This window comes from Marmota monax, unplaced genomic scaffold, assembly GCF_021218885.2.
Source record: "Marmota monax isolate L192 unplaced genomic scaffold, Marmota_monax_Labrador192_F-V1.1 WCK01_AAM20220418_F8-fsc00021, whole genome shotgun sequence".
In the NCBI taxonomy this organism is placed as follows: Eukaryota; Metazoa; Chordata; class Mammalia; order Rodentia; family Sciuridae; genus Marmota; species Marmota monax.
The window spans coordinates 5251321-5273962 of NW_026695228.1; the positions used below are offsets into that span (position 1 = coordinate 5251321).

The 22642-nt window shown below is 37.5% G+C and overlaps 1 protein-coding gene across 4 annotated transcripts in view; it reads right to left on the reverse strand.

Moving 5' to 3' along the window:
* Positions 1 to 22642, reverse strand: part of Gadl1 (glutamate decarboxylase like 1) — a 185353-nt gene that overhangs the window by 49157 nt on the left and 113554 nt on the right. For all 4 annotated transcript variants that reach the window (XM_046436961.2, XM_058576715.1, XM_058576714.1 and 1 more), the window contains 2 exons: positions 13272 to 13323; positions 5643 to 5732 (listed from right to left, as the gene is read on the reverse strand). In XM_046436961.2, the coding sequence (XP_046292917.1) occupies positions 5643 to 5732; positions 13272 to 13323 (142 nt within the window). The remainder of the gene's footprint in view (positions 1 to 5642; positions 5733 to 13271; positions 13324 to 22642) is intronic.

Here is a 22642-nt window from a genome sequence, read left to right on the forward strand (position 1 = left end):
CTGAATATTGTTTAATCATGGTCTCCAAAGTAGACCATCTCCTGTGGTTCTAGAAGAAAAAATGAGAATGTCTTTTAAAAATTAAAAATGTCAAACTTATACATAAAACACTTCGTGTGTACTTTTTAAATGCACATACTGTGTTTATAAAGTAATACATGTAGACAAATAAAGGCACAGTTGTTCTTTAACTACTAGCTAGCTTCTGCTTAAAATAAAACTTATGGCTTTCTGGGTCAATAATTGTACACTTCTACAGTATTACTAGTATTTTGTTACTATTTTCAAAAAAGTAATATAAATTAATTGTAGAAAATTAGGAAGTTGCATAAAAATTTTAAAAGAAAAAGCAATATAAATTTGTCTTTAAAATATTTTGATGCCTGTTATCTGCCCTTAATCCAAGCACAGAGTATTTTATATGTATTTATGTATTATGTATATATGCACATAATTTTCCAAATTGGTATCATACTATATTGGCTGATTTATAACTTGTTTTCTCCCCAGCAATGATATATTATGACTATATTGCTGTGGAATGGAATACCAATTGTCTGAACACTATAAATTTGTGTATAAATTCTTTATTAAAATTTAAGCAATTCCCTATAGCTGAATATTTAGTTACTTCTAAAATTTAGCTATTTTAAATAATAGCTATGAACTTCTGTGTAGCTTTTCACCCCTCACAATTCTATAACTATTCAAAAGAATACATTTGTAGAAGTAGAATTTTTGGAAGAAAAATATATGCAAAATCAAAGCATGAGATGTTTTATAAAGTTATTCTTTAAAATAAAACTTACAAATTTATATACCCATAGGTAGCTTATAGGAATCCACTGAGACTTTCATCAACTGTAAGAAGTACAGTTATTTGCCAATTTAATTAGTGAAAGGTATCATGACCTAGTTCCTAATGTGTTTCCTCAATTTAGACAAATCAGTGAAATTTCTCTGGTCATTTAATCAGTACAGGGATCTCAATACTAGAAGTGACATTAGACTGAGTTAGGAATGTACCTTAGGACCACCTATGGAGGCTTTGGATGCCAAGCAGAGGTGACTAGATTTTATTAGGTGGACCAGTTGTTCTCAAGGGATGGTACTACATTTGTAAGCAGTATCTTGAAAATAGGTGCAAATATTTTTAATTTTCATGGTGTTTGGGGATTACTATTGGAATTCAGTGAGTGGAGACCAGACACTCCAGCTGCCCTCAATGTGTAGGGCAACCTTGAGCACCAAAGAACTGGCCCAGGACTTGCCCAGCTTTCAAATATTCTACTGAAAATTCAGGAGATGAAAATCCTGATTATAATCATTCAAGCCCTTCAGATAACTCTATTTTCCATGCAATGTCAAATACTCTGTGCCTATTTTTTTTTAAAACCACTGTTTTTTACTACCATGTAAAGCAGTGGAAAATATATTTTCTTCAGAGTTTTATGAAGATCTGTGCATCATTTTAAAAAATATTTAGTATCTTACCTTTATTTTGTTAATTTAGATTTTTTTTAATGTGGTGTTGTGAACCCATTGCCTCATGCATGCTAGGCAAGTCCTCTACCACTGAGCCACAACCCCAGCCCTATGCACCATTTTTGAAAATTATATTGCCATTACCACACCTTTCTTGTTATTTGCATCACCAACATCACCCATTTACAAAGTTTGCATTTGTGTATAGCTTACACTCACTATTTCTAAGAATATGTACAAGAATCTTATCGCTTCTACATGTCTTGTGATATTGTCATACTAAACTCTGATGTGATAAAAAAGCATTTTCATTATAAATGGATTTCTCCTTTATACTACATATGAGGTCTTATACAGTCTTTATGAAATTATGTACATAAGTAAACCATATTTTCTATTGGTTTCATCTTAGCAGGGTAAAGAGAACATTATTTACTATGAAGAGTGGTCATTAGGTCTGACAGGTTTAAAAATGGCTGCTTCAAAGAATGGGGAGCAATTCAGAGTCTTCCAGCAGGAGAGTGAAGATAAAGCAAAGCTTCAGGTAGGAAAAGAATGACTTTATGGCAGGGGTGGTGGCACACACCTGTAATCCCAGCGACTGGGGAGGCCACGGAAGGAGGATAACGAGTTCAAAGCCAGCCTCAGCAAAAGCAAGGCACCAAGCAATGCAGTGAGACCCTGTCTCTAAATAAAATACAAAATAGGGCCAGGAATATGGCTCACTGGCTGAGTGCTCCTGAGTTCAATCCATAGTACCAAAAAAAAAAAAAAAAAAAAAGGAATGACTATGACATTTGCCATAAAATGGATGGATCTGGAGACTATCAAGCTAAGAGAAATAAGGTAATCCCAAAAAACCTAAGGTTGAATGTTCTTTTTGATATGTGGATGCTAAAATACAACAAGGGGAGGAGGGGAAGAATAGAAGTTCAACTGATTAGACAAAGGGGAGTGGGCAGAGGGGAGGGGGACAGGAATAGGAAAGACAGTGAACGAGTCTGACATATCTTTCCTGTGTACATAGATAAATATACCACAGTGACTCTCCACATCATGTTCAACCACAAGACGGGGATCCTAATTAAAATAAGATATACTCCATGTTTGTATGAATAAGTCAAATTATACTCTACTGTCATTTATAACTAAAAAGAACAAAAATTAAAAAATTAAAAGAAAATAAATTGGAGAAAGCATGGCAGGAGGCAAAGGGACCAGAAAAGAGGCAAATACAATCTAAACAGGGAGCTAATGAAGATCTAGGATATCATAATGCCTAAAAGAATCAGAAAGAAACACATTCAGGGAGGACATCTTAAGAAGAGAAGTCACTGGAATTCAGGGCTTGAATATCCTTCAGTATAGTGTCACAGAGTAACTGTCAAGGTATCAGATGCAGAGTGACTGTTCTCAAAAACAGTCACATATGTGCACACATATTTGCAAGCACACACACCCATTTGTGTACACCAACACTCCAAACTCAAACTCATTATCAAATAATCCCTCCCCCTTCTCCTGACAAAGGGAAGACTTATCACAACCAGTGATTCTGAAATCTGACAGCACAACCTGACACTAGTGTGAATCTAAGGGGCAAAGCCTTATTTGGTTTATTTATTTGTTTGTGATTCTCCATCCAAAGTAAATCCTGAAATAAATTTCAAGTGTGCATTAAGTACACTGCGGGTTGTAAATCACATACTTGTACTACAGTCAGCAGAAAACCATAGAGATCAACAGTAGATATAGATACCTCACATCCACATTACCACATTCATGCACATGCACCCACACAGAGAAAGACAGAATAATAGGAAACTCAGAACCCGAAGAACAACAATAATTTGTGTGCAGCATTCCTTGTTTTTAATCAAAAGCATCCATGAGAATTAAAATCATATAATATTAGATCAGACAATAGGAAAAGATGGTTTAAAATGGCAGAAAAGTATTTCCAAAATGGAAAGACGGATAGGAACCATAAGAAGATTGGGTATTAAACCATAAGAGAAACATAAAAGAGAATGTCTCACTTCATGTTTAATCTCCAATTAAGTTAAAAGTATATAATATTTTGAATTCTCTCATTTCAAATCATTTCAATTTCAAATTTTCTGAAAATAGAAAGTAATATAATGAGTGAAAAATATTCCCCAGTACAATGAAATGATCTGCTCATTTTCATCCTTACCTGTGCAATACTACTGAGTCAACAAAACACAAAATCACATTGTCCATTTGCTTTCTTAGAAATCAAAAAATTATTTCTAGTTTAGTGAGAAAGATGGCAATCATATCTTTCTCATCTGGAAGCAGTTTCTCTCCCCACCCTGTCAAAAATCACCAGTCGCATTCTATCAAAGTAAAAAATGTGCCTCTAAACCTCACTATTAAATTCTCACATTGTCCAGTTCCTGCTTCTTTTTATGGATTACTTACCATCTGAAATGTATTCTTAAGCACTTTCCTGTTTGTGCTGTGTGACAAAAATACAAGAAAAATCCCGAGGACTATGCTAACCACCTGAAATGGATAGTGAAGTGCTTGTCTAGGCCCAGACACAGGTAACAACAGCCACCTCTCCTCATTTTTGCTGCCTGACCTCAGGTTTGATAATAGGTGGAATATGTATTAGTCATCTACTATGTCCCAGTGCAGGAGGTGTAATGCATCATGAGGAAACAGAAAATGACCTGCGGCAGGTAAGACTAGAGATGGACATGGCTGAAAGGCAAGGCAAGATATTCTTTCTCTTAATGTCAGGGCAAAAATTCCAAGCTCTTTATATTGGAAGAGAAAGCCCCATAACCCTGCTGCTTTTCTCTCCTCTCCCATTACTTTTCCTATGCACCCCTATGGTGTTGAACCCCATACTCCCCACCTGAACCTCTGGGTCTTTGTGCTGTGATTCTTCTTGGCATGAATGTCTTTACAATTGTTCTTTGTCTAGCATCCGTGTGTTGTCTAAGACACAGCTCTAGGGATGCATGCTGAGGAAGATGTTCTTTCCACTTTGACTGCAAACAGAGTTTATCTCCATTTACTGGTTGTCTCTTTACTCATTGCCTCCTTGAACATGAACTTCTCAAGGGCAGAGACAAAGCTCTTGGATGTTTGTATCTCCAGAGCATAACACAGTGAGCACTCAGTCAATGTGCACTGTTGCCTGACAGATAAGTCTGTCCTTTCCTTCAAAGGGCATGTAGGAGGGCTATCACTATAAAAGTTATTAAAATAATTATTGTTTTCTCCATTGAGGAGAGTAAGCAGATTGCAAGTCAGAGCCTTTTACTAACCAAGGGCATGGAGTCTTCTGCGTGGCTTGGGAGGGAAGACACAGGGATAAGGGATTGTTTAAGTTTAATGGTACCAAACCATCTTGAGTTCTGATGCTACAACATCCCTATGGGAACTCTCAAGTTCACTTTCAACATAACATTATGTTCATACTGCAGGGGGTGGGATCAAGTAGTCTTGGCTCATGAGACTTCAAAGTTCTTGGATTCTGGATTAGAGGCAAAATAGGCAAGGTGTGGATGAGACACAGCTGGCCCTGGAGTCTGGACTTCTCCCTACTCTAGATTTTCAGTCCTCAACAGCTGGGCATGGAGACACTTTTAAGCACATTCTGTTGGGTGATTAACTGAAAACCATTCCTGGAATTTCTTTCATTTTCTTCCTGGGAGCTCTTGGGTGTAATGCACAGGACTTCATTGGTGAAGAGGACAAATGCTGCACACTTAGAAAGGATGTCAGATTGAGACTTCTAACATTATTTCCAACTGAGGGGATGCAGCAATCACTGATATGCTCCCACAGAGCTGAGAGCAGGAGCTGTTCATCACACAACTTTCACCTTTGTCCTGTTTGTTACCAGACCACATTTTCTGTACCCTGGGAAACAGAACTTCTAATTCTCCACTCATCTTGCAAACAGCACAATTTTGTTTTGAATTTGAGTGTGTACCTCAAGTGTTGTTGATTTGTTAGATGGAATCACTTGACAAGTTGTTATTTTCTAATACAGTAGGAGCCACCTCTTGGAATCTTCAAGAGGCCACAACAAGTACAGAATTATCTATAGCATCAACAGACATGATCATTGAGTTTATCTCATTAGAAAGAAAAAATATAATTTCCTCATTACTTACCAAATGGAGTTTTTCCCAGAATTCTGGTCCTTCTTCCATCTCTCTAAGGCTTGGTGGAATGTACCAAAAGCAAATATTGGCATATTCAGGCTGAGGATTAAGAAAATTTGAAAATTTCCTTACTACCTTAAGATTTAGAATACAACAAACAAATACTTCTTAAATTCTTAGGTCATCTCTTTAAGAGTTATCTTGTGTGTATAACTTTGATAATAAGTCAGAATCTTATAGAGTAGACATCCATCTGACTAATTTCTAACAACAGCCTATTAGTAAATCTTTTTCCCCATGTTTGCACCTAGGAGATTCTCTTACATAAAGGTGGGTACAGACCATGAACGTGGAGCTGACTCAAAGCAGTGCTGACCATCAATCAGTGCCTGATCGACATATGCACAGGACCTTCCTTTTCAACAGTGATCCTTAAGTTATTTTTTTTCACCACTATATCCTTCCAAAATTTCTTTTGGCAGCTAAAATTAGCCTTTTGTTACTAGCTGTACCTGATAAATACAAAAGCCCTGTGAATTGATAGCAGTGTGACATACTTGGGCTTCACTAGCCAGCACTGCCACAACCCTAGCCAATATTTCTAAGGATAAAAAGGAGAAGACGAAGGAGGAGGACAAAGAGGAGGAGGAGAAAGAAGGAGGAGGTAACAATGATAATGATATCATCTTGACTCCTGGCTCTCAAACTTCAGTAAAAATGTGAATGAACCAGGGGGGTCCAAGTTCCTGTGCTCAGATCCAGGGTCTGATTGAGGCTAAAGAGCTGACATCTTCTAAAGTGGGTAGTATGTGATCTATGTTTGGGAAAATGGTATGAACTATGGGCTCTAGTTCAGTTACCTTTCCCACCAGCCTGTTTTCCTATCAGACATGATGTGGTTAAACACCGGATGATGTTCCAGAACAGGCTTCAACCCAGCCATTATCACAAACCATGCTTTGTCCTCACTAAACCATATAACAAGAGCCATGACAAAGGCAATCATAAAAACCAGGTGATCTGAGACATTATGTTGGGGATTCACACATTGGACACCTGGAATTATATTTGGGAAAGAATACTCTTCATTTGAGGCTTATCACAGACAGTATTTGAAAGGACTTTCATTTTTCCATGACAAATACAGTTGGCAGACAACCAATGTGAGGATAGTTCTCAATAACCATCAGAATTATGCATGAATGTCAGTACAAAGCACAAAGAGCGAGCAAACAACTATCACCTCATATCTTAACATCAAGACCGATATCATATAGAGCTCTGATTTTAGTGGATGTTAAGGCACAAGTGAGTGCTCGGGAATATTTCCAGCTTAACAAGAACATTGATCTGATCACCCTTTCATCTTTAAAAATTGTAACATTCCTATAAGATATAACAAAAAATAGAGTTACAAATCTTCAAAATATAGAGTAGTTAAAATGAAGTACTATGATTGAACTCAATTTCCACAAACATTTATCACGAGACTACAATAGATTTTTAAAGTCTGCATAATTCACACTTGGATTTCTGATTTATAATTGATCTGGTTACTCTCAGCTAGAATGTATTGGGCTTCCAACTTCTTTGATCACTTAATGTGAATAAATCTTTCCAAATAAAGTAACTATGATTAGAAAGTAAAAGAAAAATATAGTTAACCGTTACTAGACTCTAGGATTTTATGTCTGTATATCAAAGAGGACTTTTCCCCCAGATGCCATTTATGTCAGCTATACATTTATTGCCTTTCAGTTCCAAATCCACCCTCTCTTGGTGTCCTGCAGTAATGGAGGTGGAGGGTGCTGGAGGTACACTGGAGAAGGAAGTGGGTATGTCTTCCTGGTTTGGTATGCAAACTTCATTGGCCTCCTGAGGAGTCTGTGGTTCTTTTTAGCAGCAAAGAGCTCCAGGTGCATTCTCCCCTCAAAAGGCATCATAGCCAACTGGCATGAATGGTATTTCCCGTCATATGTCCCTCAGGTAGTTTCTTGGAGGAGTGACACCAGCCAAGCGTCTGGCTTTGCATGACTTCTCTAGTCACCCAGTGGGTAGCCTGCAAGGAGCTCCAAGTGATGGCACCTCATTGGAGATGGCTTCCCTCAGTACTCCAAAGGGTGATGCCGAGCAAATCCTGCCAGTGTTACATGATGTCAGTGAACTTCTCTGAGATCCTGTGCACTATTGGTGACACCTCTCCAAGAAGGCCTGGATCTTTGTCTGGGAGAGGGGAGACAGAATACCTCTTCCTCAGGTGCTCTGTCTGGGTCCTAGGAGTAGTGGATGCTCCCTATATCAGTATTCCTGTTCTGTTTGTTTGTCTTTGTGGTGCTGGGGATTGAACTAAGGGACTTGTATATGCTAGGCAAGCACTATGCACTGAGCTACATGCCCAGCCCCGACTCCTGTACATTTTTAATTTCTCTTTCTTTCCTATGAGACAATTCCTCATGACTGTAATTCTATGTTAATAATCCCCCATCTCTCTCTCCCTCCTCTTGCCATATATATATATATATATATATATCTCCTTCCCACTTGAAATTATCGGGCAAAAGTTTTGTTCTTCTAAATAGACCCTGATTAACATATCATTAACTATATTCATTTGATTTTCTTTATTTTCATGAGAATATTATAAAATATTTTATAACAACTTGATCTGGTACAAAAGATGCTATATTTCACAATTTGAGGCCTAAACCTTGTAAATTTATTCCCTTTAGTAAGTTTCTGTTTAGATATTTTGGTAGTGACATTTCTGTGATTCCTTTTGCCCATTCTCTTTTAGAATGGGATTATTTCAGTGCTAAAGACATTTGAAAACCTGTAAAGCTCTTTTGACACTTCATTTCATTGGAAGAAATTTGATGCTCCATTTGGTGTAATACCTTCACTTTAATCATTTCCAAAATTACTGAGAGTTGAAAGACAGTCTCTGAATGTTCACTAAGAACATATTTGAGTTTTTCCCCTGTCTCTTTCACGCTATAGCTTGTATTTCATACACTGGCTTTCTTCAAGACACTTCAAAGCTCTAATGAGTATTTCCAGAGCAGAACCATTCACATGCCACTTAATTTTAATTCCCTTCCTATATGAAAGTATGACCTCTTGGGTATCTTGGGAAAATGCTTAGTCTATGTTCTTTAAAAACCATAAAAATGGAAAGACATAAAAAGGAATTCATCTCTGTCGTGCAGGGTACAAAAACCCTGTAGCAACAAGAACACTGTCATAATCTTTAAATTGCCATTAGAGAAAAAAAATGAATCTATCCTGATTTTCAAATAGGAAAAAGAAACAGATATACTCCAAGGTGATTTCATGTGAATCCCAGGATGGATTATTGAGTAAATGATAAGAGACCACTTGAGAAATCAATTCATGGTCACCAAGAGATGACAGTTCAGTAAAACTGAGTCATATAAAAGGAGTCATCCCCTTCGTTTGCAAAGTCATTAAATCAGAATAGTAGTAATAAAAACAAATCGAGTCCTATGCATTTTAATAAGTATGAATGTGAACTCCAGCACACAGATTCAAATAATCAATCAGGCAAATATTGAATGAAGGCAAGCTGGAATGGTGGATTATAGCTGACTTCAGGCTTCCAGGTTTTAAATAAGATTGGACTACTGAAAAATGTCAAAGGCAGGCTTAGGTAGTACAAAAAGCATGGGTTTTAGACTCATAAGGATGTGGGGTTGAATTCCAAAAGATCTTTGCTTGAATATGGACACATGTTCTAAGTATCTGCTTTCTAAACTATAATACAGAGATGGAGATGGTATTGTCTATACTACAGCATGGGTCTGAGGAACAGAAAGATAATTTATTTTCAGTATTTGGTACCACATCTGGCACACAGTTGCACTCTATTAGATTATTTGGGGCCATATTGGTAGAAAGAGATGACTTTTCAAATGGATACACCGCCTCATTAAAATCAGTTGAGATATATTACTGTGTTAATTTCTGGGTAGCATATTTGAAAGGGAACACTAAATCTTGCAGAGTATCCACAGAAGGCCAACTAAACAGTACTACATAATAATCAGAATTTCCTATACTATGAATAGTCCAGAATTTCCTGGACTATGCATTGGGATGAGAACATGACTTAGTATACTCACCTGTAGAAATTCAGATGCAAGTTAGGGAGCTAGATGAGGCAGATAAACTACAATGGAGTGAGCATTACAGAAGAAGGATATATATATATATATATATATATATATATATATATTTTTTTTTTTTTTTTCAGAATATAATACTCTGGCAAAGGAATAGTGCACATGTAGAAGCCAGTGAATTCAGAAGAATGGCAAATAGAATGAAGAGGGGACAGTGTTTAATGAGAAGAGGTGAAGCTGGAAATGGAGGTGGAGGTCATATCATGTGGGGTTTCCCCATAGACCATGGCCGGGAGTCTGGGCTTGATCCCAGAGGTAATGTGGAGTCACTGCAGAGTTTCATCCTTGGGAACAGATTTCACTTTGGAAAAGCCACTCATACTACAGTATGGCGGATGGGCTGAAGAGGTCAAAGACTAGAAGTGGGACCCAAGAGGCAATCTATATAACAAAATGACTATGTAACATAAAACACACATGCTTGACACATCTTAGTAGTATGGTTCACTGAGTACTAGAATGTGAGTAATCTGTGCTACCTTGGAGAGAGATGAACTAATGAATTCTATGCAGGAGGAAGTGTACAAGCAGAGACTGATCACCTGTTGACTACCTGCAATGGACAGGAGGCCAACCAGATGTCCTTGAAGATAGTTTATAATTCTGCAAGTCTATGAAACCTAAATACCTCTTCCTAATGTAGATCTCAAAAAGGAAAACCAAAAGTTAAATAATTAGGACTCTCCCAAAAGATGAAAATAAAATATGTGAATGATGGTGTAAGAATGAATATACCTCTAGGAAAACATCTATTAGATCTTAGATCCAATCCAGGAAAAGTAGAGATATGATTTTCAGGTGACTATGAATAATGTACAATTTATTGAAAATAATAACTTTGAATCATCTTCAAGAAGATATGCATTGCTTTTGCTTGCTTCAGGATCAGATATTCAAGTGCTTGGTCCTCAATTATTGTGTTCACTTACTGTTCTCAATGTTCTGCTTAGATTTCTCGATGTTCTCTGCTAACCATCAGTCTGTCTGTCTCTCCCTCCCTCCATCCTCCTCAATTTGACATGTGAAATTCAAGGTGTAATTCTATTTTATTTCTTGAAATAAAATAAGAGGAAGTGGAAGACGTATATCACATACAAAAAAATCTTTATAGGAGGTGCTGGGGGTGTCGCTCAGTGCAGAGCATGAGCTATATATGCAAGAGGCCTACAGTTTAATCCCCAATACCAAAAATAAACAAACAAACAAACAAAATAAAACCACAAAGAAAAAACTCCTTATAGTTGAAATTCTGGAGGATCATCTAGGAAGTCACCTTCACTGCAAGGGCCAACTGAATTCCATAGGGAAAATACTCAGGAGCAGAGGCTGCCTATTGATTAAAAACCACCCTAACTTTCTTAACAAAGATATTAATGTAATTTCTGAAAGTTGATGGTAGGAGGAGTATAATTTCCATTGTTAAGAGAAACTAAGGCAACTGAAATTTGAGAAAATAAAGACATAATTCAGACTCAAGAAAATCCAAAAAGTGACTCCAACTTGACTTAAGCCAATCACATGACTGTTGTTTCTCCCCTACATGGTTAGGAAGGCACCTTGAAAAACTCAACAGGTTCTTAGTAATAAGTCCATTCTTATGGTTAATGAAATTATCAATAATTCCTAAATATCCTCCAATAACTAGTTCATATTCAAAGTTACCCAAAACTCTTCCAAAAAATGAGTTTTTATAGTTGGTTTGTTCAAATTAGTGTTCTACTAGTGCCTTTCATGCTGCATTTGGTTGTTAGGTATCTCTAGTCTCTTTGAACCTAAAACAATTATCACCACTTCCTCCTTTGTGTCTCTTTAACCCACTGACCTGTCAAAGGCACCAGGTTACCTCTCTTTAGACATCCCACAAATTTGCCTTCTTGCTTCTTGATAGTCGGACTAAAATGTCATTTAAGTGTGACTTTTCAAGTTCATTTGTATCTCAGATTTTCAGGAACTTTGAAGATTTAGAACCTCCTAATCTGATGCTTCCTTTGCAGATAGTGGTAGAAGCTGTTCTCTGGATTCCCTGAGAAGTGCTTCTCAAACTTGCTGAGGACTGTCATGACACCTCACCTGGGCTACTACAACAGTATCCTAGTTTGTCTAGTTTATTCTCTTCTTGTCCTCCCTTCACTCCACCCCATCACATTCCTCTCTCTTCATGACATCCAGCATGATATTTTCAAATTGGAATAGACTACACCCTTCTTGAAACATCTCCAGTAACTGTACTTGGAACAAGAACTGAAGGTCTCACCTTGATCAGCCTGACCCACCTGATCTCCTTTCTGCTCACATTTCCAACTGCATCATGTACTTCATTTCTCTTTGTTGAAGACACCTTCTTTCCAGGGCACCAACACATAAAATTCTCTTCTACCTAGAATGCTTTTCTCTCAAACATCTGTACTCATTTATTATCATTCAGGTCTTAGCTCAAAGATGAGCTTAAATGGCCCTGATCCAACCATCCAAGCCAAACCAGTCCCCCCACTCCCTCATTTCAGAATTTTATCTTAATCATTTCCATTATAGAACTTACCATACTGATAACATTTATCTGTATACTAGATTATCTCTCCTGTACTTTCTTATGAGTTCTCACTACCTGACATTTTCCAAGTATCTATTCGCTTGTTCAGTGCCTTTCAATTTCCATTTGAATGTCAGCACTATCAGGGCAGGAACATGCTCTGTCCCCATCTCTAGCATGCCCAGACTTGTGCCTGACAAATAGTCATTGTTCAATATATCTTGCCAAACAAATGCTCACCAAAAATTTACTAGATTTCTTATATACAGCACAAGTTCCTAGATTGCAACCACTCGGTAATTTTATATTAGGTTAAAAAAATGCAATAAGGTATAGGCTATAACAAGATCTAAGAAAACCTCATACTTTCTTTTAAATCAGAATTAAACAATATTCTCATATCTTAGAAAGAATTCCTCTAACTTTGTAACCACCTTACTTCTTATGTGTAGCAAACAATTCAACAACATCAACAACAAAATGACTTATTTTCCCAGTGCTTCAAAGCTAATATACTTTCATTATTTTATAGAAAGAGAAAAATGTATGCATTATTGTGCGTTCTGATAATTGATTTTTCACATGCAGGCACAGTTGAATATTTGCACTACACTCATTATGCAATTTATATATCAAGATAGAGGTCATAATTTATTCACTATTATCCCTGGTAATTATTATTGAGCATTTTAATTTTCAACACTTAAAGGCAAATGTATTCCCTGTGAATCCAACAAAGGAAAAATGCTCACTAATAGAGTAAATTAACATAATGGACTCTATGAATTAAGCTAATGACTTGTTTTTAAGTCTGTAACACAAAAACCAATGAAATATAATAGATTAGAAAATTACCACCTTTATCACTGTTGACTGACACACTGTGAACACAATTCCACCATTACTTACTTCCATCAGTAACTTGAATCCTTCTCTTTTCTTGATTTCTTCTACTAGGTACCTAAAATTAGAAGTAACAATAATATTTATAATTGCAATCTGAAAATGCCATGAACACAGTTGACAAGTCTGTTATTTCTGATACAGAGACAGGACTTTCACATAAGAAGATAGAGCTAAGAGTACAGGTACAGGCACAGATACGGATTTGAACAGATAATTCATAAGCCCACTGCAGTCCTCTGGGTCTCCATGGAGAGATTCACTTTTTAATGATATCATGTCTATCAAACATGTTAACATCAGCTTTTAACTGCAGCGTGAAAGGCAAATAAAGGAGATTGGGTATATTTCTCTGACTATGTGGTTTTCACATCAATATTACAGAAGGGGGTTTAGCATAGACACTTAAATTACCTCTCTTGCTTGGAAGAAAATGTTTTGGGTACAGAATCCTTACTTGTAAGTTAATTTAAGATCAACATCTTCTCCCAAGATAATTAGTATGATGTTAAGAAATAAATGGACTCTAGACATTGGCAGAATATCTTTGATGTCATCTCAAATACAAAGAGAGTTATCAACTAGAAGCAAAGGAACAGGTACATGAGGTATGGAATATGATTGGGAAAAGACTAAAATGACATTAGGAATATAGAGTAAAATAACATTGACTCTTCTTCCCAAGCCTGTTTTTTTGTCTATATAAAAAATAAATCTGAAATGTTTGGCCTTGAAAACTAGTAATTTGATCAGAAGCCTTAAAAAGTTCACAATTTCTGACCCAGTGCTCAAATTTGGGGGTAAAAGGTAAATTAATGGTCAAAAGTTCTGAAAGATATATGTATTTGCAAGAGATTTATTGTCATCGTAAATATAATACCAAAAGCAGAAACAAAGAAAGAGGAAAACATCAAACCCAACAATAAATAAGGACTGATGTGGAAAACTGTGGTCTTCTCATGGAATTATGGTACCATGACTATGTCACTAAATAATGTATCACCAATTAATTACTGAAGAACACACACAAAAATGTTCTTCTTGGGCCCCAACTCCCTAAGCTATAAAACTGGACTAAAACCAATCTTCCCAAGTTGAAAGTATCATTGTAAAAAAATTGAATAAATCCATACACAAAATTTTGTAAAGTCAAAAAGCTATAGAAAGAGAGGGTATTTATTATCACATTATTTACTAAATGCCATTCTAGAATGTGTATACAGAATGCCTTAAGCTACAACACGCTGTTCCTTTTTTCCCCAAACTTATTTACATAGCTTCGCAAACAAGGTTCAATATTGATGTCTACATGTAGGTCTTGTCTTTGAAATGTACAAAATTTTATAAATATCCTATAAATATTAACTACTAATGTCGATTCTTTATTTTGAGCAATAAAGTGACACCACACACACACACACACACAGACTCACAAAGCATTGAGCCTCTAAATACATATCCCTGTTCCCAAATATTTTTTTGTAATTTTTTATTGTTGGTTGTTCAAAACATTACATAGTTCTTGATATATCATATTTCACACTTTGATTCAAGTGGGTTATGAACTCCCATTTTTACCCCATATACAGATTGCAGAATCACATCAGTTACAATCCATTGATTTACATATTGCCATACTAGTGTCTGTTGTGTTCTGCTGCCTTTCCTATCCTCTACTATCCCCCCTCCCCTCCCCTCCCCTCCCCTCTTCTCTCTCTGCCCCCTCTACTGTCATTCATTTGTCCCCCTTGTATTATTTTTCCCTTTCCCCTAACTTCCTCTTGTATGTACTTTTGTATAACCCTGAGGGTCTCCTTCCATTTCCATGCAATTTCCCTTCTCTCTCCCTTTCCCTCCCACCTCTCATCCCTGTTTAATGTTAATCTTCTTCTCATGCTCTTCGACCCTACTCTGTTCTTAGTTACTCTCCTTATATCAAAGAAGACATTTGGCATTTGTTTTTTAGGGATTGGCTAGCTTCACTTAGCATAATCTGCTCTAATGCCATCCATTTCCCTGCAAATTCTATGATTTTGTCATTTTTTAATGCAGAGTAATACTCCATTGTGTATAAATGCCACTTTTTTTTTATCCATTCATCTATTGAAGGGCATCTAGGTTGGTTCCACAGTCTTGCTATTGTGAATTGTGCTGCTATGAACATCGATGTAGCAGTGTCCCTGTAACATGCTCTTTTTAGGTCTTTAGGGAATAGACCGAGAAGGGGAATAGCTGGGTCAAATGGTGGCTCCATTCCCAGCTTTCCAAGAAATCTCCATACTGCTTTCCAAATTGGCTGCACCAATTTGCAGTCCCACCAGCAATGTACAAGTGTACCCTTTTCCCCACATCCTCGCCAGCACTTGTTGTTGTTTGACTTCATAATGGCTGCCAATCTTACTGGAGTGAGATGGTATCTTAGGGTGGTTTTGATTTGCATTTCTCTGACTGCTAGAGATGGTGAGCATTTTTTCATGTACTTGTTGATTGATTGTATGTCCTCCTCTGAGAAGTGTCTGTTCAGGTCCTTGGCCCATTTGTTGATTGGGTTGTTTGTTATTTTATTGTCTAATTTTTTGAGTTCTTTGTATACTCTGGATATTAGGGCTCTATCTGAAGTGTGAGGAGTAAAGATATGTTCCCAGGATGTAGGCTCCCTATTTACCTCTCTTATTGTTTCTTTTGCTGAGAAAAAACTTTTTAGTTTGAGTAAGTCCCATTTGTTGATTCTAGTTATTAACGTTTGTGCTATGGGTGTCCTATTGAGGAATTTGGAGCCCAACCCCACCGACTGTAGATCGTAGCCAACTTTTTCTTCTATCAGACGGCGTGTCTCTGATTTGATATCAAGCTCCTTGATCCATTTTGAATTAACTTTTGTGCACAGCGAGAGAAAGGGATTCAGTTTCATTTTGTTGCATATGGATTTCCAGTTTTCCCAGCACCATTTGTTGAAGATGCTATCCTTCCTCCATTGCATGCTTTTAGCCCCTTTATCAAATATAAGATAGTTGTAGTTTTGTGGATTGGTTTCTGTGTCCTCTATTCTGGTCCACCCGCCTGTTTTGGTACCAGTACCATGGTGTTTTTGTTACTATTGCTCTGTAGTATAGTTTGAAGTCTGGTATCGCTATACCGCCTGATTCACACTTCCTGCTTAGCATAGTTTTTGCTATTCTGGGTCTTTTATTTTTCCATATGAATTTCATGATTGCTTTCTCTATTTCTACAAGAAATGCCATTGGGATTTTGATTGGCATTGCATTAAACCTATAGAGAACTTTTGGTAATATCGCCATTTTGATGATGTTAGTTCTGCCTATCCATGAACAGGGTATATTTTTCCATCTTCTAAGATCTTCTTCTATTTCTCTCTTTAGGGTTCTGTAGTTTTCATTGTATAAGTCTTTCACCTCTTTTGTTAGGTTGATTTCCAAGTATTTTATTTTTTTTGAAGATATTGTGAATGGAGTGGTTGTCCTCATTTCCATTTCAGAGGATTTGTCGCTGATATACAGGAATGCCTTTGATTTATGCGTGTTGATTTTATATCCTGCCACTTTGCTGAATTCATTCATTAGCTCTAATAGTTTCTTTGTAGAGCCTTTTGGGTCTGCTAGGTATAGAATCATGTCACCTGCAAATAGTGATAATTTAAGTTCTTCTTTTCCTATTTTTATGCCTTTAATTTCTTTCGTCTGTCTAATTGCTCTGGCCAGTGTTTTGAGAACTATATTGAACAGAAGTGGTGAGAGAGGGCATCCCTGTCTTGTTCCAGATTTTAGAGGGAATGCCTTCAATTTTTCTCCATTCAGAATGATGCTAGCCTGAGGCTTAGCATAGATTGCTTTTACAATATTGAGGTATGTTCCTGTTATCCCTAGTTTTTCTAGAGTTTTGAACATAAAGGGATGCTGTACTTTGTAGAATGCTTTTTCTGCATCTATCGAGATGATCATATGGTTCTTATTTTTAAGTCTATTGATGTGGTGAATAACATTTATTGATTTCCGTATATTGAACCAGCCTTGCATCCCAGGGATGAATCCTACTTGATCATGGTGCACAATTTTTTTGATATGGTTTTGTATCCGATTCGCCAGAATTTTATTGAGGATTTTTGCATCTAGGTTCATTAGAGATATTGGTCTGTAGTTTTCTTTCTTTGAAGTGTCTTTGTCTGGTTTGGGTATCAGGGTGATGTTGGCCTCGTAGAATGAATTTGGAAGTTCTCCCTCTTTTTCTATTTCCTGAAGTAGCTTGAAAGTATTGGTATTAGTTCCTCTTTAAAGGTTTTGTAAAACTCTGCTGTATACCCATCCGGTCCTGGGCTTTTCTTAGTTGGTAGTCTTTTGATGGTTTCTTCTATTTCCTCAATTGATATTGGTCTGTTTAGGTTGTCTATATCTTCCTGACTCAATCTGGGCAGATCATATGACTTAAGAAATTTATCTATGCCTTCACTATCTTCTACTTTATTGGAGTATAAGGATTCAAAATAATTTCTGATTATCTTCTGTATTTCTGAAGTGTCTGTTGTGATATTGCCTTTTTCATCCCGTATGCTACTAATTTGAGTTCTCTCTCTTCTTCTCTTTGCTAGCATGGCTAAGGGTCTTTCGATTTTGTTTATTTTTTCAAAGAACCAACTTTTAGTTTTGTCAATTTTTTCAATTGTTTCTTTTGTTTTGATTTCATTAATTTCAGCTCTGATTTTCATTATTTCTTGCCTTCTACTTCTTTTGCTGTTGTTTTGCTCTTCTTTTTCTAGGATTTTGAGATGAAGTATGAGATCATTTATTTGTTGGTTTTTTCTTTTTTTAAGGAATGAACTCCAAGCAATGAATTTTCCTCTTAGAACTGCTTTCAATGTGTCCCATAGATTCCGATATGTTGTGTCTGTGTTTTCATTTAACTCTAAGAATTTTTTAATTTCCTCCTTGATGTCTTCTATAACCCATTGATCATTCAGTAAACTATTGTTCATTCTCCAAGTGATGTATGCTTTTTCCTTCCTTCTTTTATCATTGATTTTCAGTTTCATTCCATTATGATCAGATAAGATGCATGGTATTATCTCTACTCCTTTATATTGTCTAAGAGTTGCCCTGTGACATAATATGTGATCTATTTTTGAGAAGGATCCATGTGATGCTGAGAAAAAAGTGTAACTGCTTGATGTTGGGTAGTAAATTCTATATATGTCAATTAAGTCTAGGTTATTAATTGTGTTATTGAGTTCTATAGTTTCCTTATTCAACTTTTGTTTGGAAGATCTGTCCATTGGTGAGAGAGGTGTGTTGAAGTCTCCCATGATTATTGTATGGTGGTCTATTAGACTCTTGAACTTGAGAAGAGTTTGTTTGATGAACATAGCTGCACCATTGTTAGGGGCATATATATTTATGATTGTTATGTCTTGTTGGTGTATGGTTCCCTTGAGCAGTATGTAGTGTCCCTCTTTATCCCTTTTGATTAACTTGGGCTTGAAATCTATTTTATTTGATATGAGTATGGACACACCTGCTTGTTTCCAAAGTCCATATGAGTGATATGATTTTTCCCAACCTTTCACCTTCAGCCTATGTATGTCTTTTCCTATCAAATGCGTCTTCTGTAGGCAGCATATTGTTGGGTCTTGTTTTGTGATCCATTCTACTAGCCTGTGTCTCTTAATTGGTGAGTTTAAGCCATTAACATTTAGGGTTATTAATGAGATATGGGTTGTTCTTCCAGCCATATTTGTTTATTTATGTTACTAAACATGGTTTGTTTTCCTCTTTGATTATTTTTCCCCCCTTTACTGTCCTACCTCCCACTGTTGGTTTTCATTATTATTTTCCATTTCCTCCTCCTGTAATGTTTTGCCGAGGATGTTTTGAAGAGATGGGTTTCTAGCTGCAAATTCTTTTAACTTTTGTTTATCGTGGAAGGTTTTAATTTCATCTTCCATCCTGAAGCTTAATTTTGCTGGATACACAATTCTTGGTTGGAACCCATTTTCTTTCAGTGTTTGAAATATGTTATTCCAGGATCTTCTAGCTTTCAGAGTCTGTGTTGAAAGATCAGCTGTTATCCTGATTGGCTTACCCCTAAATGTAATCTGCTTCCTTTATATTGTAGCTTTTAAAATTCTCTCCTTATTCTGTATGTTGGGCATCTTCATTATAATGTGTCTAGGTGTGGATCTCTTATGATTTTGCACATTCGGCGTCCTGTAGGCTTCTAGGTTTTGGGATTCTGTCTCATTCTTCAAGTCTGGGAAGTTTTCTCATATTATTTCATTGAATAGATTGCTCATTCCTTTGGTTTCGAGTTCTGTACCTTCCTGTATCCCAATGACTCTTAAGTTTTGTCTCTTAATGTTATCCCATATTTCTTGGGTGTTCTGCTCATGGTTTCTTAACAGTCTTGCTGAGCTGTCTATGTTCTTTTCAAGTTGAAATACTTTGTCTTCATTGTCTGATGTTCTATCTTCTAAGTGTTCTACTCTGCTGGTAGTATTCTCCATTGAGTTTTTAAGTTGGTTTATTGCTTCCTGCATTTCTAGGATTTCTGTTTGTTTGTTTTTTATAACCTCTATCTCCCTGTATAGTTGATCTTTTGCTTCTTGGATTTGTTTATGTAATTCATTGTTGAAGTGATCTTTCATTGTCTGATTTTGCTGTCTGATGTCTTCCTTGAGACTCCAGATCATCTGAAGCATGTATATCCTGAATTCTTTATCTGACATTCCATCTGCTGCAGCTATTACCTCTTCTAACGTTGAGTTGACCTGCATTGCTTGTGGTCCTTTCTTTCCTTGTCTCTTCATACTGTTCGCATTTCTTTCTGCTTGGTGAAACTGTTGTGCTATTGAATTTTCCCCCTATATATTTATATTGGTCTTGTATAGTTGCAAAGTCTCCCTCACAGGCGCGGGCGGCGGCTCTGCCCCTCCTCCAATTGGGGCAATGTGCCTACCACGCCAGCAGGCCGCTGGGCCTGTTCTGCTGGTCGGTAGCAGGTCCGCCTACCTTGCAGGCGCGGGCGGTGGCTCTGTCCCTCTGCGGGCCGCTAGGCTTGTTCTGTGGGTGGTCGCAGTTCTGCCTACTTTGCAGGCGTAGGCAGCGACACTGCCCCTCTGCAGGCCTCTGGGGCTGTTCTGCCGGTGGGTCGCAGGTCCGCCTACCTTGCAGGCGCGGGGGGGGGGCAGCTCTACCCTTCCGCAGGCCACTGGGCCTGTTCTGTCTGTTGGTTGCAGGTCTGGCCTGTTCTGTTGGTGGTCACAGTTCCGCCTACCTTGCAGGTGCGGGGGGGGGGGGCGGCTCTGCCTCTCAGCAGGCCGCTACTCCTGTTCTGCCGGTGGGTCGCAGGCCCCCCTACCTTGCAGGAGTGGTTGGCAGCTCTGCCCCTCCGCGGGCCACTGGGCCTTTTCCGTTGGTGGTCACAGTTCCGCCTACCTGGCAGGCGCGGGGGGTGGGGGGCGGCTCTGCCCCTCAGCAGGCAGCTGGGCCTGTTCTGTGGGTGGTCACAGTTCCGTCTACCTTGCCAGCGCTGGGGGAGGGGGCGGCTCTGCCTCTCAGCAGGCCGCTACTCCTGTTCTGCCGGTGGGTCGCAGGCCCGCCTACCTTGCAGGAGTGGTTGGCAGCTGTGCCCCTCCAGGGACCACTGGGCCTTTTTTCCTTTTTTGATGTCTTAAATTTGTCTCTTAAATAGCATTTGGCTGTATTTTTTAAAACCAATTCTGACCGTCTTTATATTTTAATTGAAACACTTATCACCTCATTTGCAATGATTAATAATCTGGATTTTCTTCTACCAAGTTATTTCCTACTTTTCACTCGTTCAACTTCTCTGTTTACTTTTTACTCCTTTTTTTTTTTTTTTGGTCTTCCTTTGGATTGAATGAGTTTTCTTCTTTATTTCCCTTTCTCTTCTATTTTCTTTGAAGTTACATTCACTATTTCCAGTATTTTAAGGATTCCTTTTTCTTTGGGGTCCCTGTGATGGCTCCTCTGACCTTAAGGGTCCGCAGGAAGAGAGAGCCCAAATATTTTTTTAGGAGGCATTATGAATCTATAAGGTTTTGGAACCTTTAGAAAAACTTCCTAACTTATAGATAAAGTAATCCCAGTAGTTAATAAACAAACATCAGAAATAAGGCTTGAGGTCATTGTTAATTTAAAAAGATAAAATATAAAAAGAATATTAATCCATATTCCCCACCTAATACTGGAAACAAATTTTAAAGAGCAGTTACATCTAGTACCATTGGGCATCTGATAGAAAACTGTTATAAATCTTTTAAAGTTAATGATCCTCCTATCTCTGATCAAGCAAATCACTTTGGATCTAGTATACTAGGAAAAAGATTAATATTAGGGATAATCAAAGAGATAGATATGATATGCAGAAAGATAAATATACATATGCATATATGTTGTATATAAAGTTCCCTGTGTGTGGGGGGTGCGGTGGGGTGTATATATGTGTGTGTGTGGGTATGACACAAAACCAACCAGAAACAAGATTAATATCCAGAAATTGGGAATGGTAGATTAAAATATACTATAGTGACCCAGCGTAATACAATGCAGCTATTAGGAGGAATACATTCTATCTCCTTCAGTTAAACCACAGGGATGTTGGGAATGTATTAGTAAAAGATAAAAGTGAGGTACCAAGAATCGTGGATAATTTGATTCCATTTTTTAAAGATTTTCTTTAGTTGTAGACAGACACAATGCCGATATTTTATTTTTATGTAGTGCTAAGGATCGAATCCAGTGCCTTCCACATGCAAGGTGAGTGCTCTACCACTGAGCTACAACCCCAGCCCCTTGATTCCATTTTTAAATAAAATTTTTAAAAGTAACAATAAGTTATCTATCCACATGCATATCTGAGCATAGAGTAAAATATGGAAGAATATACCTTATATCCTTCAAGTTTGCTTACTTTTGGGGTTAGGTAGGAATTATTAAGATTCATAGATGTAGTTACTTGTGTAATTTTTTAAAAAGGAACTTGAAAGAAAACTATAAAGCACACCACAAAGCAGACAACTACAATCTCTACCTGTGCAAAGAAATCTTTGTGAAACACCCCTTTGTTCACATTCTCAGGCACAAAAGTGCAAGCAATCCATTTACTCCAACCTCACGCTGTGATTTCATCCTGAGGAGACCCAGCTGACCTCAGCATCCAGAGGCTCTGAGTAATGTTTTAACTGTCTAGAAACCATGGCAATGACTAGGTTAGAAAGGGCTAAGATGCAGCAAATCGACTTGTAACCTGACAACTTCTTAGCCTGCCTGAGCCTGCCTCAGTTCCTCTGGACATGTAGGACCAAACAGGGACATCCTTCCCTAGTAGATTGTGACTATGTGAAACTT